The sequence below is a fragment of the Orcinus orca genome, chromosome 14 (assembly GCF_937001465.1).
Source record: "Orcinus orca chromosome 14, mOrcOrc1.1, whole genome shotgun sequence".
NCBI lineage: Eukaryota > Metazoa > Chordata > Mammalia > Artiodactyla > Delphinidae > Orcinus > Orcinus orca.
This window is the reverse complement of record NC_064572.1, coordinates 59747411-59763468: the sequence shown is the minus strand read 5'-3', so window position 1 is coordinate 59763468 and position 16058 is coordinate 59747411. Positions and strand designations below refer to the sequence as shown.

The 16058-nt window shown below is 44.2% G+C and overlaps 1 protein-coding gene across 1 annotated transcript in view; it reads left to right on the top strand.

Moving 5' to 3' along the window:
* Positions 1 to 16058, top strand: part of PIK3AP1 (phosphoinositide-3-kinase adaptor protein 1) — a 112922-nt gene that overhangs the window by 45978 nt on the left and 50886 nt on the right. Inside the window, exons 3-7 of the mRNA XM_004268393.4 lie at positions 5507 to 5643; positions 8062 to 8206; positions 10303 to 10445; positions 10574 to 10706; positions 13463 to 13659. Coding sequence (XP_004268441.1) covers positions 5507 to 5643; positions 8062 to 8206; positions 10303 to 10445; positions 10574 to 10706; positions 13463 to 13659 — 755 coding nt within the window. The remainder of the gene's footprint in view (positions 1 to 5506; positions 5644 to 8061; positions 8207 to 10302; positions 10446 to 10573; positions 10707 to 13462; positions 13660 to 16058) is intronic.

Sequence of the window (16058 nt, the reverse complement as noted above, 5' to 3'; positions counted from 1 at the left end):
GAACCAAAATTGAGACTGAGCTACCTGGCAGCAAGGGCAGAAGGTGAAACACACCATGTTAGCTTGTTCTTATTGTCTAATGAGAGAAAGCAGCCAAGTTCTCTGGGGACACAAACTTCCTGCCACTGAACTCAAGGAGTGTTTGCCACAAGGGCCCTTTATAGATGAGCTGGATGCACAAAGAAAGTCGTCTTCTATGATTTCTCCAGAGTTTCTCCAGGCCTTATAAAAGCTGAGAGGATATTGTTAAATTTTAAAGCAGTAAGGATTACTATTGGTGTCTTAATAAGACTTTAACTGGCGAGGATCCTTGGGGTTTTCAGTGTGCCTTCACTCAAACTTTTATTTATTTGAGTCGCAGGACAGTAAAGCTGGTGTTTATCTTCAAGGTGGGGAGGGGGCGAGAGGAATCTACACGTTTAAGTGGGAAACTTTGGAGCCATCTCGCTCTTTCAGGTGGGTTTCAGTGGTACTTTTGTCTGGGTTGGTACATGCTTCAAAGGAAACTCTGCATCTGCTCAAGTGGTTGGACCCTGGCTCGGTCTGTAGTGCGCTGTGGAAGAGGCCGATGTGGCTGAAGAAACTTAAGTGATGGTGCTGTCAATCAGCGCTACCAGAATCTCCCTACAGAGTGAATGGCATCCTGCCTGACTTCTTGAAATGAATTAGCTGCCAGTAGCTAATTCATTTCAGGTGACTAAATGAATAGACCTACTGGAAGGGATCGTTTATAGGACCCATCTGAACGCTGGGGAAATCTGCCAAGTGCTGTACTATTAGGACCAATCTCATCATAAATGATACCACGCTGATGAAGTGATTAGACAAGAGATTCAGCTGTTAACTTCTCTCTTCACCCATCCCCATCATCAAAGTGCTTTCTCGTTGTGGAGAATATGAAAATACATGAACAGTTGGAAGGTAGGAAAGAAGGAAGAGAAGGGGGGGGGGAAGGATCATGCAGTTTATCCATACATTTTCTTCTGACCTTTTAAAATGCATTTTCCTTTATATAATTGATATACTACATTATAAGATATATGATTTTATATTCTGCTTTTTTGCTTAACATGTCATAAGCTTTTACTTAAAACTCTTTGAAAATAATATTTTTAATATTCTTTTATCAGACAGATTGTTTTTAGTTTCTCAGCAATGCAAAGAATTATTTAGCAGACATCTTGGTTCACTATCTTGGTCTACATTTTGAACAGTTATTTTCCTCCTTAAGAGAGATTTCTAGAAGTAGAATTATGTGGCCAGATATGAACATTTTAAAGACTTGCTCTTTCTCTGTATATGGTCACATGGCTTTCCAGAAAGGGTGTACCAGTTTATAGTTTCTTCAGCAACAAATGAGAGTATCTGTCCTACCTCACCTTCAAATATTTCCTAATTAGAAAAGGTGAAATAGTAATATATTATTTTTATTTGCATTTCCATGATGATTAGAGATAATGAATGATTTTTAGTTTTTTTGAATGGGAAGGTAAGTTTTATATCTTCCTTTGTGAATTATCTACTTATTGGGCTTTGGGTATTTTTAAAGAGATTCCTATGACCTCTTCATATATTAAGGAGATCAGCCCCTTGGCATATTTATATCAAATTTTTTAACCAATTTGTGGTTTGCCATTGAATTTTTCAGTAACAGTTTTATTGAGATATAATTCACATAACAAACAATTTACCCATTTAAAGTATACAATTCAATGATGTTTTTGTATATTCACAGACTTGTGCAACTATCACTACAGTCAATTCTAGAATATTTTCATCACCTCAAAAAGAAACCTCACACCCTTAGCTATCATCTCCCAACCTCCCCCAGCTTCCCAAGAACCCCAGCCCTAGGCAATAACTAATCTACTTTCTGTTTCTATAGATGTGCCTATTCTGGACATATCGCATATTTGGAATCACATAATATGTGGTCTTTTGTGGCTGGTTTCTTTCACTCAGCATAATGTTTTCAACGTTCATCTATGTTGTAGCATATATTGGTATTTTATTCCTTTTTATGGCTGAATAATTTGTCAATCCATTCATCAAAGAATGGACAATGGGTTGTTTCCACCTGTGGCTATTATGACTAATGCTGCCCAAGCATTACAATTTAGTTTTTAGGTTTTTATAAATTTGTTTACTAAAATTTTAAATTCATGTCATCAACTCTATTGCTTTTTGGATTGTATTTCTTCAGTTGTTTTTAAAGTAAACAAATCTTTTCCCAAAACAATGATAAAATTTTCAACCATATTTTTGTCTTTTTAATTTTTAAAATTTGTTTTCATTGTTCATTTCAATCTATAATCCATCTAAATTTTATTTTGGAGTGTATAAGAATTAGGAAGATTCTAAACAGTCTCTCTGTCCCTCCATGCCCACCCCAAATAGCTAAATTTTTTCAGTACCATCTGCTGTCATCCTCACCAACCATTTTCTTTATTCTGTACTGATTTTTAGTGCTTTCTTTACCACATATTAAGTTTTTATGAGAATGAAACTTGATTTTGCAGTTGTCTGTTGTATTTAATTGCTTGGTTTAATTTTTAAATAAATTTAATATAAAGTAAGACTATCCTTTATTGTTTTTTAAACTTTAGTAGGAGACACAAAACCTATATAAATGGAATTTTCCTAGATAGGAAAATTAAATGTTGTAAAGAAAAACATCATGGCAACTACAATTTAAAATTCAATGCAGCAGTGGGTGTGTGACCTGTACTTTACATTTTATTTGAAAAGTGAGAAGAATTTTCTGTGTGATTATTGTTTTAGTCAGATTTTCTACTTATTTTGAGACAATTTTGGTAACTTATATTTTTCTATAAGAGTTGTATTGAAATTAAAAACAAAACTCTTAGCAATGAGTTTTCACATCAGTATGTTTCTAAAATTCTTCTCCATCTCTGCTGTTATCATCTCTTTCTTATTTGGCTTATGTCTATTTCTCTGTTCTTTTCTTGATTATATTTACTAGAGCTTTGACTCTTTGGCCAGCCAACTAATTGGGTCAGTAATTTGGGAGAAATGAAGAGATTTTCTTTTTTAAAATCAATTAATTAATTAATTTATGGCTCCATTTCGTTGCTGCACGCGGGCTCTCTCTAGTTGCAGCGAGTGGGGGCTACTCTTCGTTGCGGTGCGTAGGCTTCTCATTGTGGTGGCTTCTCTTGTTGCAAAGCATGGGCTCTAGGTGCGCAGGCTTCAATAATTGTGGCACGCGGGCTCAGTAGTTGTGGCGCACGGGCTTAGTTGTTCTGTGGCCTGTGGGATCTTCCTGGACCAGGGCTTGAACCTGTGTCCCCTGCATTGGTAGGCAGATTCTTAACCACTGTGCCATGAAGGAAGTCCCTGAAGAGATTTCTTTTTTTGAAGCAATAGACTGTACTGTGGGTCTATCCCAACGAGATTATACCTGCACAGTAAATTATAATAGGTTGGTACCCACCACGCTAGCCACACAGGATAGTGTCTAAACAATTCTAGAATGATAAGTAGTTCCAGGGTGCTTCTCGCAGCTTTAAGAAACTGACTGAATGTTTTAAGTCAATGGGGTTATTTTCTCATCCAGGAAGAACCTCAGAAATGAAAAAATGGCATGTTCAGGCATCAAATAATACAAAATTAAAGCTTGATGTGGTGTTATATAATTATTAAGAAGAAGAATATCAATTATCCCTAATTTTTTGGCTCTTCCTTTCACAGATTCCCGTGGTGGGTGGGAGTTGCTTGGATGGCGTGTACAGCTCTGTCCATGGAGATGGTCCCTGGCCATTTTAGTAGTAACCAGTCAAGGAGAAAAGGATGTGGGGAAGGGCAGATCCAATGGAGAAAATGGCAGCCTTCCGTTAACTTGGCTTGGACCGCAGAGAGGTGGGAAGACCACTGCACTTAGCCTTTGCAGGGGGATAATTAGCACTGAGTAAGTGAGGTAGGACTGAAAGGAAAGATAGAGGACATTGATGGTTCTGATGCCTAGTCATAAACGGTTCCTCCTTGACACTCCCAGGGTTCTTTGTCCCCTCTCTTAGCACTAAGATCTGCCTGGATTCCTGCTGTGTGAACAAGGTTGGAGACCAAGCTGCACTCAGCCCGGCCTTCTGGAGTAGTGCGTCTTGGGAGAAATCACAGACAGGGGACAAGCAGCAGGAGTATGTGCCTCACTGCCCATCACACTTTGGGACCTTGTGTAGACATCTGTCAGCACACATGTCAGGCTCTAGGACAAGACCCCTGTCCAAGGCTGTGGGGCTTTTAAATTGTTTATCTGGGAAGCCTCAGCCCCTCCCCCGGCCTGAGAAGGTCCCCGGAGGCCCTTGCCTCACAGTTACAGCCCTAGGACGTGGTGGTGCTTGGTTCCCCATCCCTGCTCTGCCACCTCAGCCTTCATGGTGGTGGGAGCACAGCCCTCCCCTGGCATGACCTGGGATCTAGAGTGCAAGCTTGTGTTACAGCTTTCTGTGGGGACATATCAGTGGCCTGGTCTGCCACCCCAGCTTTCTCCCAGGAAGGATTGCACTCCTTCCGTGAGGCCAGCCTGCAGGAATCAGCCAAGTTAACCCCTACCTCTCACCAGCCCTTTTAGATTGCAGGCTCTCTGAAGGTAGGATGGATGTCTGGTTCACCTTCATGTCCTCACAGTACCTAGTATGTTTGTCTGGCTGTCAGTGGTTTAGGAATGGAGAAGAGCAAGCCCAACGAAGGGACTAGATGAACCTTCCCTCTCCTTGTATCCATTCTTAACCATTTTGTTCCTCTTTGAGGAACACACACACACACACGCACACACACACAGAATCTTGCACACAGGTACCCTATCAATCAATGAGTCCTGGTTCAGAGCCCCTGCCCTAGAACGCTGGGAGGTTCCACTTACCCCCATCTCAGCATTATCTCATTCTGTGCCACACCCTATCTGCACACCCCTGCTCACCTTCACTGAATCTGTGCACGCTCTAATCTTTCCACAGCAGAGGTGTTGGCTGTGGTACTGATTTGGAACCCGGTTATACTCTAAGATTTGTTGAAAGTGATTGCTTTTTACCCTTGCTCCAGAGAGAGTACGTTAGCTAGCCATGACCCTGAGGAATAATCGCTTCCTGGAAAGCGCAGTCCATTCTTGAGCCCCCCTGAGGAGACGGGGCCTCTTTCCTCACAATCACTGAAGCCAGCCCTGCAAGACGTCCCGAGGTAAAGCTTCCAGAAGTCTGTTGTTTGCGACCAGACCTGTCAGCCTCAGACAGCAGCCTGCCTCAAATGTTTTGGCTTTTCTCCACACCATCGTCCTCTTGTTTTCACCCTACCCTCATGGCCTCCATGGTGGTTGACTTTTCCCCATGAGGTCCTCTTTCATGATTTCCTGAGTCACTACCTTCAGCCTGTATTTGTTTGACGGCCGGAGCCATTTCCTATTTGGTAACTTCTGGGGTTTTAATGGGGGTGGAACATACCCAGCACTGCTTCCTTCTCTTTCCATTCAGCCGTGTTCTCTGTGCCACAGATTCTGGCTGCGACTCAGTCACTGACACTGAGACCGAGGACGAGAAGGTCCTTCCCTACTCGGAGCAGCAGAGCCTGCCATCGAAGACTTCACCTGGGAGCCTGATGGTGGTGCAGCCGGACCGCATCCGCTGTGGGGTAGGCACTGCTGGGGCTGGTGGATGGATGTTGGAGCATGGGCTTTGGGGCTTTTCAGTGGAAGTTTGTTGTAGTAAAGGGAGCGGGGTTCTCCTGTTGCACCTTACTATAATCCCAGCCTTCCTGTGGGGTTTCCCTGTGCACTAGCTACCCTGGGACCCCCGGTGCCTGGGCCCTGGGCACAACTCACTCCTTTAAGTCAAAGGGAGACGAGCCAAGGAATGTATATGTCATCAATCTAAGACATTAAGTTCATGATCAAAAACTTAGAACGTGTTGAAGACCAGCAGACATGAATATTACAAAACACTTATATGCCAACCCTGAAGTTAGAGGCCTGGGTCTGTTCCTTCCAGCCTAGCGCTGGGCTTCTCCATCAACTGGCCCCCTTTACGGCCCAAATGAATGCCTTGAAGCTCGGTGGCTGAAACTTGCTGCCCAGCATTGCTTGCAAAAGGGAGAAAATTAATGCCTGAGCATGTGACTAACGTTTTCAGGGGTAGGACCTATGTTAAGAGGTGACCTGAATGTGATGGCCAACTGATGGGCCACTGTCATTTGAATCCTACCATAGTATTGATAGTTTTTCATTATCTTTCTTTTCCTGATGAGAAATGTGTGATATTGGTTCAGAGCACCGAAACACTTTTTTGTGGGTAGGAGCCCTGTGCTAAGTTTGCCACTGTGGGCTCCTGTAGGCAAGAGTGCATGATGGCCATGGAAATGGGAAGTCCTAGCTTCCCTGCACTTGTGAGTGGTTTTCTGTGTGGCCTGAGGCCACGAGGCATTGGGCAAGGACTCCCTCCATGAGGGCTGCAAACTGCTGCTTCGGGCTGGATTGAACTCATAGACATGTTTGGTTCCAGCTGCACAGTGTTTTAAAGAGTTAGGCATGAAAACCTGTTTCCAGCCTCCTTTGAATCAGAATCTGGTAATACCAGGCCTGAGATGAGCAGCTGGGCCAAGTGACCCTTTAGGTGGGGCTGTGCATCCCCAGGTCGCTGGTTCTCATCACTCCCCTTTCTTTGTACCCACTTCACTCCTTTTCCTTACCGTCCAGGCCTTTGTAGTGGGCATTTCAGTTTCCATTGCCCTCGTACTCCTTCCTGCCTGCCCCATGCCCCTTTCATCCTGAGACCATGCTGGTGGGTGCCTGTGGGGAGAGGATTTAGAACTAAAGGATGATGCCCCTCCCATGGTCCCTGGTTTTCCAGGCTTTGGCTCCTTCTCCTGTGCTGGTTGCCACTGACCCAGGATTCTCACTGTTGCCTGCTCCAGGTCCCTGGCTCCTGGGGCAGCTAGGCTGGGGTTGGGTCATGACTGTCAATAGGAGAGACACACTCGTCTTCTCTGGCTCCCCATGCTCCCTGGGAGAAGGGGCAGGTGGGAGAGGGCTAGACCTGCAGTGGGAGTCAGGTCAACCACAAACACACTCACATTCACCCTAAGCAGTCTCCGTGAGCCAGGACCACATCCCCCTCCCACCTGTTCTGGAATCGTGGCCCTTGTCACGAAGGCCTACTATAAGGGCTGGAGAGCAGAATCTTACAATGAACATTTGGGGATTAGCTGTGGCCAGAAATTTCTCCTTTTCCCCTGCTTTTTGGAGGGCCTGTTCTTTCCAGTTCAGTGTCTTAAGAGCTTAACCGCGTAACCAGCCCAGTAAAACAGATAATTCTATTTAGCAGGTTTGGCAGGAGGTCTCAAAGCAATGTAAAATAGCCACTTAGGTTGCTCAGTGCCTTGGGAAAATTAATCCTCCAGTAAGTTATTTTTGTCCATCTAAGAACAGCATAAATTGCAGAACCCAAGAGGGCTTCTCTAAATCAGTACCTCTCACTCTGTAAGGTGCATGAGTCACCTAGGGGTCTTGGTAAAATGCAGACTCTGGTGTGGTCGGTCCAGGCAGGCTTGAGATTCTGTATTTCTAACAAGCTTTCAGGGATGCCAATGCTGCTGGTCCCTTGGCCTCGCTTTGAGTAGCAAGGCTGATCTAGAATAGTGCTTCTCAAACTATCTGTGGTGAAGAACTTTTAAAAATTTTTGTTGTTTTAAATTTCCAACTCTGCCATGGACCAATACTTTTATAATATACAACAAAAAAGAAATGCTATAAAAATTAAATAAAAAGACATATGAAATACAAGCCCCAGGTTTTAAAATTATTATTAGGTTTGACAGACATAAAATTACTCTATCAAATTGCTATTAAGGTTTATAAATGTTCACTCTTGGGTTTTGTAACTTGTCTTGTTGGGACCCGTGGCCAGCAGTCACTGCCCGCCACTGGACTGCAGACCCCACCCTGCTCTGGAACAGCCTCACTAGGTAGAGCTGGGGCTGCAGAAGCTGGGGAGGCCCTCTGGCTCAGCACCCTAACAGGAGGGAGAAGGGACAATGACCGGTTTCCCGTTCCAGGCAGAAACCACTGTCTACGTCATTGTGAGATGTAAGCTGGATGAGAGGGTGACAACAGAAGCCGAATTTTCTCCTGAAGATTCTCCCTCGATAAGGGTGGAAGCCAAGCTGGAGAATGAGTACACCGTCTCCATGAAAGCTCCCAGTAAGTTGCCCCATTTACCTCCAGAAATTAGGCATCATGTCAAGAGGCCCCCTCTTACTTTCTTTTACTTGCCGACAACTGTCTTCATCAGCCACTGAGAAAAGTGACAGCCAAGATGTGGATTTGGTTGCCATGTTCTATTTAAAGGAAAAGGAAGTTATATAAACATATACGTGTGATTGGGGCGGGGGGAGATGGATATACTAAAATGTTTATAAAGTTCATATATTAACATTTTTTGAAATTAGAGAAAAATAGGAAAAGTAGGGGAAAAAGTCATCTGACACCCTACCACTCAGTCTTTTTTGCCTTTTTTCATAATTTTTATAAACATAGTTGTTCCAATAGTATCTATTACCTTATATTCCGTTTTTCTTTATGTAATCTTAATTTATTCTCTCTTCATCCCTTTACCCCTGTACTATTATAGGGAGTTTGTAACTTTCTATTTTATAACATATTTTTTCTATTACAAAAGTAATGTGTGCTCAATACAGCAAACTTGGAGAATACAGTAACCATAAAAGAAAGTAGATAGAAAATTACCCATATGCCCACCCTGCCAAGGAAATCACTGGTTTCTGTATTTTCCCACATCTGTGTACATAGCTTTATGTCTTGTAACCAACTTCCATTACCTGGAAATACACTATGAATATTTTCCCATGTTAATAAATACTCTTTTACAAAATGATGCTTAATGGTTGCAAGGTATTCCATTGTATAGATGTACCATAATTTATAAAACCAGTTCCTTGTGTTGGATCTATATCTTAAAACCATAATGTTTAAAGCTATATAATACTCAGTTGAATAGAAGTATCATCTTTAAATTTTTCATTTCCTCATTGTTGCATATTTATGTAATTTCTGATTTCCTACTGTCTTATTTTATTTTTAAAAATTTTTTTAACATATTTATTGGAGTATAATTGCTTTACAATGAATGGTGTGTGAGTTTTTTGCTGTATAGCAAAGTGAATCAGCTATATGTATACATATATCCCCATATCCCCTCCCTCTTACGTCTCCCTCCCACCCTCCCTATTCCACCCCTCTAGGTGGTCACAAAGCACCGAGCTGATCTCCCTGTGCGATGTGACTACTTCCCACTAGCTATCTGTTTTACATTTGGTAGTGTATATATGTCAGTGCCACTCTCTCTCTTCGTCCCAGCTTACCCTTCCCCTGCCCCGTGTCCTCAAGTCCGTTCTCTATGTCTGGTTTTATTGTCTTATCGTTTTAAATGATGATATATTGAGCATCTTTATGCAGGCAGGGTTTTTTTCTTTTGTGTTTAGGATTATGTCCTTGAGATGGAATCCCTGAAACAATGGGCATTTTTAAGGGTCCTGGAAGATAGTGCTTAATTGCTTTATGAAATATTACTATTCTCGTTTATTTGCTATATTGTCACCAATGCTAGGCATTATCACTTTGAATATTTTTGCTAATTTGATATGTTTCTAAAAAGTAGTCCATTGTTTTAATTTGCATTCCTTTGATTTCTAGCGAGGTTAAATATTTTTCCATGTTCTCTACTTGTCGCATTTCCTCTTTTGTGAATCGAATCTTTATGGTTGGTGTATTTTTAATTTTTTCTTTCCCCCTCAAAACCCCTTCCTGTGGTGTAGAAGAGAGAGAGCACCCAAGGAGAGCACATAGTAATGACGGCAGCAGAGCAAGTGAATCAATTCTACTGGCCCAATGGGGTGGAAGCTCGGCGGAGTCCCACCGCCAGGTCCCACCTCTGGCGACCACTGCCCTTTGTATAAGGTGCTTTAAATTCAACTATTCTTCCTGTCTGTTGTGACACTGGGCCTACAGTAATGAGCAAAACAGATGAAAATCTTCCGAAAGTTAAATTGCAGACCCAGTGAGGATAATTCCTCTGACTCAGAGCCCTCCCGTGTGTTAGTGTGCCCACCGCTACTTCTACTGTTTCCCTCACTTCCCAATCCTGCAGCTCACCTCCAAGATCTTTCTTCCAGTCCCCAATTAATTTCTTCACCATTTAAGTAATCCATGAACGCTTTTCCCTGTACTCTTGTACTACAAAAAACGAGCGGTTTTATGGTATCTTTTCTTCTGTTCAGAGCTTTCATCTGGGAATGTTTCTCTGAAGATATATTCTGGGGATTTAGTGGTGTGCGAAACCATTATCAGCTATTATACTGACATGGAGGAAATTGGGAATTTATTGTCCAATGCTGCAAATCCTGTGGAGTTCATGTGTCAGGTAAGGATGGTGAAAGGACACTGGAGTTTTCTAGACCTGTAGTTTCTGGTCATGGTTCACCAGTCTCAAATCTGCTGGATGGGAGATAGCTGGATTTAAAATCTGACCATCTTCACTTTTGTATATAGGCCTTTAAAATTGTGCCCTACAACACAGAGACCCTTGATAAACTGCTAACAGAGTCCCTAAAGAACAACATCCCTGCAAGCGGGCTGCACCTCTTTGGAATCAACCAGCTGGAAGAAGAAGATATGATGACAAGTAAGTCAACAGTCCAACCTCAGGAAACAGCAGTGGGTTGATTCCAGTTCGTCGGTTTCAGCGTGCAGTCAGCCCATGCTCATGTTTTCTGCTGGGTCCTGCTCTACAGCTCATTCTCTGAGAAGCAGTCATTCTTCTCTGGCTAGCCCGGGATTCTTCCAAATTGTAAATATGAATATGTCATCCCCTTACTAAAAAACCCTTTGTGTTTCCCACTTGTCTTCTAGATAAAGTCCAAACTCCTCAACCTTTATACAAGGCCTTCCCAAGGGGCTCCTGCTGCATTTCTGCTCTCACCCCTCTCTACTCTCTCCCTTGGCTTCTGTGCTCTGCTCTGTGGAAGGTATGAACTTCTTTTACCTAATGAAAATTCCGCCCTGCCTCTTGCCACCTCGACCCATGGGAACGCAGTTTCTTCCTCCCCTCATCCTGCAGCACTTCCTCAGGTAGGTTCCATCTACGTGCTACAGCTCCCCTAGCATGTTGGGTTCTTATACTCTTCAGCTGTGCCTGTCTTTTTTGCTAGTCTGTCAGCTGAATGACGACAGGGACAGTGCCTGGTGGCTCACTGTAGGCTCAAAACAAATATTTGTTTGATGAGGGAGGAGTAGTCTCATGGGCATATGTGACATGCCAGGAGCTGGGAGAAACACTTGCGTGGGGATGATGCCTGGCGTGCCTGGTACGGTTCTTTTGTAGACACCACTCTTCCTTCACATCTCAGCTGCACTACACAAATGGGACCCAAGCCCCTGGTTACCCAGTGCCTGCGTTCCATCTTTCCACAGCCTCGGAGAACAATAAGGATGAGGTTATATTACCTTCATGTCCTTCTCCTGGGCGCATTCTCTTGTTGCCTCTCTCCATTTTCCTACTGTGGAATGTTCTCACGTCACTTCCAACAGGTGTTAATATTCTCTATTCTTGAACTTGAGGCTCAGGAGGGAGTATTTCTTTTTTTTCTTTTTTTTTTTTTTGGTATGCGGGCCTCTCACTGTTGTGGCCTCTCCCATTGCAGAGCACAGGCTCCGGACGCACAGGCTCAGTGGCCATGGCTCACGGGCCCAGCTGCTCCGTGGCATGTGGGATCTTCCCAGACCGGGGCACGAACCCATGTCCCCTGCATCGGCAGGCAGACTCTAAACCACTGCGCCACCAGGGAAGCCCAGGAGGGAGTATTTCATAGTTTGACAATCATGGGGGATCCTGGGGACATTTTCAGACCTTCGTTCCAAGGATCATATCCTGGTGAATAGGAAGCTGAGTTTGTCTTATTAAAAAAAATACATATGGGGGCTTCACTGGTGGCGCCGTGGTTGAGAGTCCGCCTGCCAATGCAGGGGACAAGTGTTCAAGCCCTGGTCTGGGAAGATGCCACATGCCGCGGAGCAACTAGGCCCGTGAGCCACAACTACTGAGCCTGCGTGTCTGGAGCCTGTGCTCCGCAACGGGAGAGGCCGCGACAGTGAAAGGCCCGCACACCGCGATGAAGAGTGGCCCCTGCTTGCCGCAACTAGAGAAAGCCCTCGCACAGAAACGAAGACCCAACACAACAAAAAATAAATAAATAAAAAGCAGGTTTTTTTTTTAAAAAAAAACATATGTATGTGTGTGTGTATAATATATATATGCACATAAAGAATATATGTATATATACATCTATCTATCACTCTTGGGTTTAGAAATTAACTTTTATGAAAATTAAAAAAAAAGGTTTGTCTCCCAACTCCACAACACAAACACGTCTATTTCCTTGGTTGAGTTTAACTTGCTGTATCCAGATATTAGTAGGTGGAGGGTGTCATGGGGATCCAATGACTCTCAGAAGTACTTTGTTTCCCACAAATCAGAGGGTTAATGGGCATCCTGGGGTTCCCACGCATTAATACCATCATTCAAAACCTGTCCTAAACAAAGAGCTCATTGAAAACCATCTTGTTAATCTTTCCAGGTCCCTTTGAGATAGTCTGGAAATATTTTCTAGTTCAAAACTAAGGGCCACAGAATGGCTAAGGAACAGCCCCAGGACTACTTGGCATACTTTATGAAATTGGGTGTAAGAGCTAAGAAGATGGATTTTTTTTTTTTTTTTTGGCTGGGCCACGTGGCTTGCGGGATCTTAGTTCCCTGACCAGGGATCAAACCTGTGCCCACGGCAGTGAAAACGCTGAGTTCTAACCACTGGATCGCCAGGGCAGTCCCAGGATTTCTTTCTTTTAATCAGCATAAAGCAATTGTTTTAAAGTGCTCTGAAATTTTAAGAGAAGGTCGAAACATGATCCCTGTTGTACTTTGTGGCTGCTGCTTAAGCCCTTGGAACATCAGCACATTTTGAACTAGTATTATTTCTCAGGATTCTCCAATCTTTTTAAAGAAAGAAGGTAGGCTATTAATGATTAGATTTGCTAATTAATTGACATATCATTTCTTCTGTCATCTTCAGTGGTGCCACAGAGGAAGCTGTTAGATATTAGGTCAATCAACCAAGAAGTAACGATTGAGCACCTGCTGGATGCCATACTAGGCTTCTAGCTTCACCTCCATGAGCAAGGTGCCCCGTGCCTTCCTTTTTTTTTTTTAATCTTTTGGCCGTGCCATGCAGCAAGTGGGATCTTAGTTCCCTGACCAGGGATCGAACCCACGACCCCTGCAGTGGAAGTGCAGAGTCTTAACCGCTGGACCTCCAGGGAAGTCCCCGCACCACCCCATGCCTTCCTTTTTATCTGACCATTAAGTTTTCCTTGACAATTTTTCAGATCAGAGGGATGAAGAGCTGCCCACTTTGTTGCACTTCGCTGCCAAGTATGGACTGAAGAACCTCACTGCCCTGTTGCTCACCTGCCCAGGAGCCCTACAGGCCTATAGTGTGGCCAACAAGCACGGCCACTACCCCAACACCATTGCCGAGAAGCACGGCTTCCGGGACCTGCGGCAGTTCATCGACGAGTATGTGGTAAGGTCGAGGCAGGAGAGGCTCTAGGATTGGAAATGCACCATGTGGTCCCAGGGCCGCCTTTTCACTAAAGACCTGGGTGGATTTCATCTCTAGCGTGTTCTCACGTGCCTCTTCTGGCAGGGCCAGTATGCATGGGCTTAAGAGATGAGTTCCGGAGTCACATGGATCTGGATCCAAATTCCTCACCAATACTTGTCAGCCATGTGCCTTTGGGCAAATCATGCATCTGTCCTCTGTCTCTCTCAGTTTCGTGATATGCGGGAGAAAGTTTATAATAATTCTACCCTTAAGGTTGTTTTGAGAATAAGAAGAAATAATATGTGTAAAACACTGAGATCTGCCCTCGAAGAATTTACGGAGCATTGATAGTGAATCTGCTGAAGGTAGACGCTGATCTATCTTTCTCAGTCACCTCCCCACCCACCTCCAAGGTACTTGGCAGGATGCTCCCAGCTCCCTCGCCCACCATCAGGCCCAGGTGAACTGTTAGGCTTGGTTCCTTCCTTAGCGGAGACCACAGTAGAGCTCTGCACCTGAGGCTTCAGGGAGGCCGACCGTGAGGCCCCACCTTCTGCTGACAACCTCTCTCTCTTTCTGAGCCTCTGCCCGTCTTAAGGTTTATCTGCTTCCCTGGTTTTGGACCGGCAGATCCTCCTTGATCACTGACTTCTGGGTCTTTCTTTAAGTGTAATCTCATCCCATGCCCAGGCCTTGTTCCCTGCCCCGATATTGCTTCCATTGTTTTGGAGGCAGCTGCCCTTCCTGTCTCGACCCTTTTCTGGTTTTCCTCCATTTTCACAATTCACAGCAGTGACGCGGGAATAGCTCATCCTCTCATATGGGGCTGTGACCTCAAAAGGAACTCACTCCAGACAGGAGTGAGCCTGACACCTCCCCAGAAACTTAGCTTTCTGCTCTGTGCTTGACAATCTACAAGGCAGCAACTCACTGAGACATACAGAGGAGGCCTCCCAAAATTTGGGGGGTGGTTAAATGTATTGAATAAACAGAATAGCATGAGTGCCTGTCTGGGGCATCATTGACATAAATGAGGCTAAATGGTACTTACGGTCCAGGAGTGTTTACTTCACTTTGGAGTCACAAATGTATAAAATGCAGTGTTTCATTTCCCTGCCAATAGTTTTTATTAAGAACATACTGTATTCATATTAATCACTACTATCTATTGAATTTAGTTGATTGGCAAATGCATTTTCTCCTTTAATCCTCATCACAGTCCTTTGAGGTTGACAGTATTGTTCTTTCTCTTCAACAAAGGAGGAAAAGGGCCTAGAAAGGCCGAGTCATTGTGCCAAGGGTCCCACACTAGTCAGGGTGGAGGTAGGATTTGAACCTAGCTGATGGTAAAGCTGGGGAGCATTCTCCTACTTTCTGTCACAGGGGCGTGGAAAGATGCACTTCAGGTTGCACTGAACTTAATCTGGTTCACATTTGTCATATCATCTTTGTTTTCTAAGTACAATCACTTCAACCGATGCATCTCCAGCATTGCCCCCAAAAGGTTGCTCCTCCGTGTTGTTCATGACCTCTAAGAACCGTCCCATTTCCTCTTTCCACCATATCAGAACCAAATGCCATACCTTGAGTCTCCAGCACTCCACTCCTTGGGGCTCATCAGGAAACCAACACAGAGTGTCAGATAGCAGATTAGCTCTCTTGGGGTGGTGATGATGAAAATGAGGATTTTTGTGGGTTGATGCTGAAATGATTGTGAAACACCAAAGTTTCTTACGAGGAAAAGTTGTGCAGGGATTTCAGAGAAGCCACCTCTCTGGCTTCACAACCACCTGGAGGCAGAATGTCAAAGGGGGCCTCTCTGACTTCAGGGCATTTCACCCAAGACCGTCTCTCCCCTTGGGCACAGGCTGTAAAACTGAGGCAGGCGCTTTGGAACGGTGTGCTGTCAGGCACTTTGAAGCAGCCTAATAGAAAGAACAGGTGGAAGGAGCAGGAAGGAGCTAGTGGACCAAGTCCCCAGGGGACTTCTGACTACACACAAGCGCAAGAGCACCTTGGCTGCAGCCCTGTTTAGCCCATTTGAATTTCCATTTGACTAATCAGCAAGGGTTATACCTTTGTGTGCCATTTGTTGCCATTTGAGGAACCACTAGGGTATAGTAGAAAGGTCAGAAGCCAGGATTGCAGACCCATGAATGAGGCACTAGATTTTTCTGAGCTTTGGTTTTCACATCTTTTGACCAGGGAATAGGAGACACTCTCAAACAGTGGTGGAAAGGATGCCATGAGATAATGTATAGGCACATCCATAGCACTGTCCCTGACACGTAATAGGTACCCACCTGACACGTAATAGGTACCCACGTCCCTAACACGTAATAGGTACCCAGGTATCCTCTGGGCACTGGACATTTAAC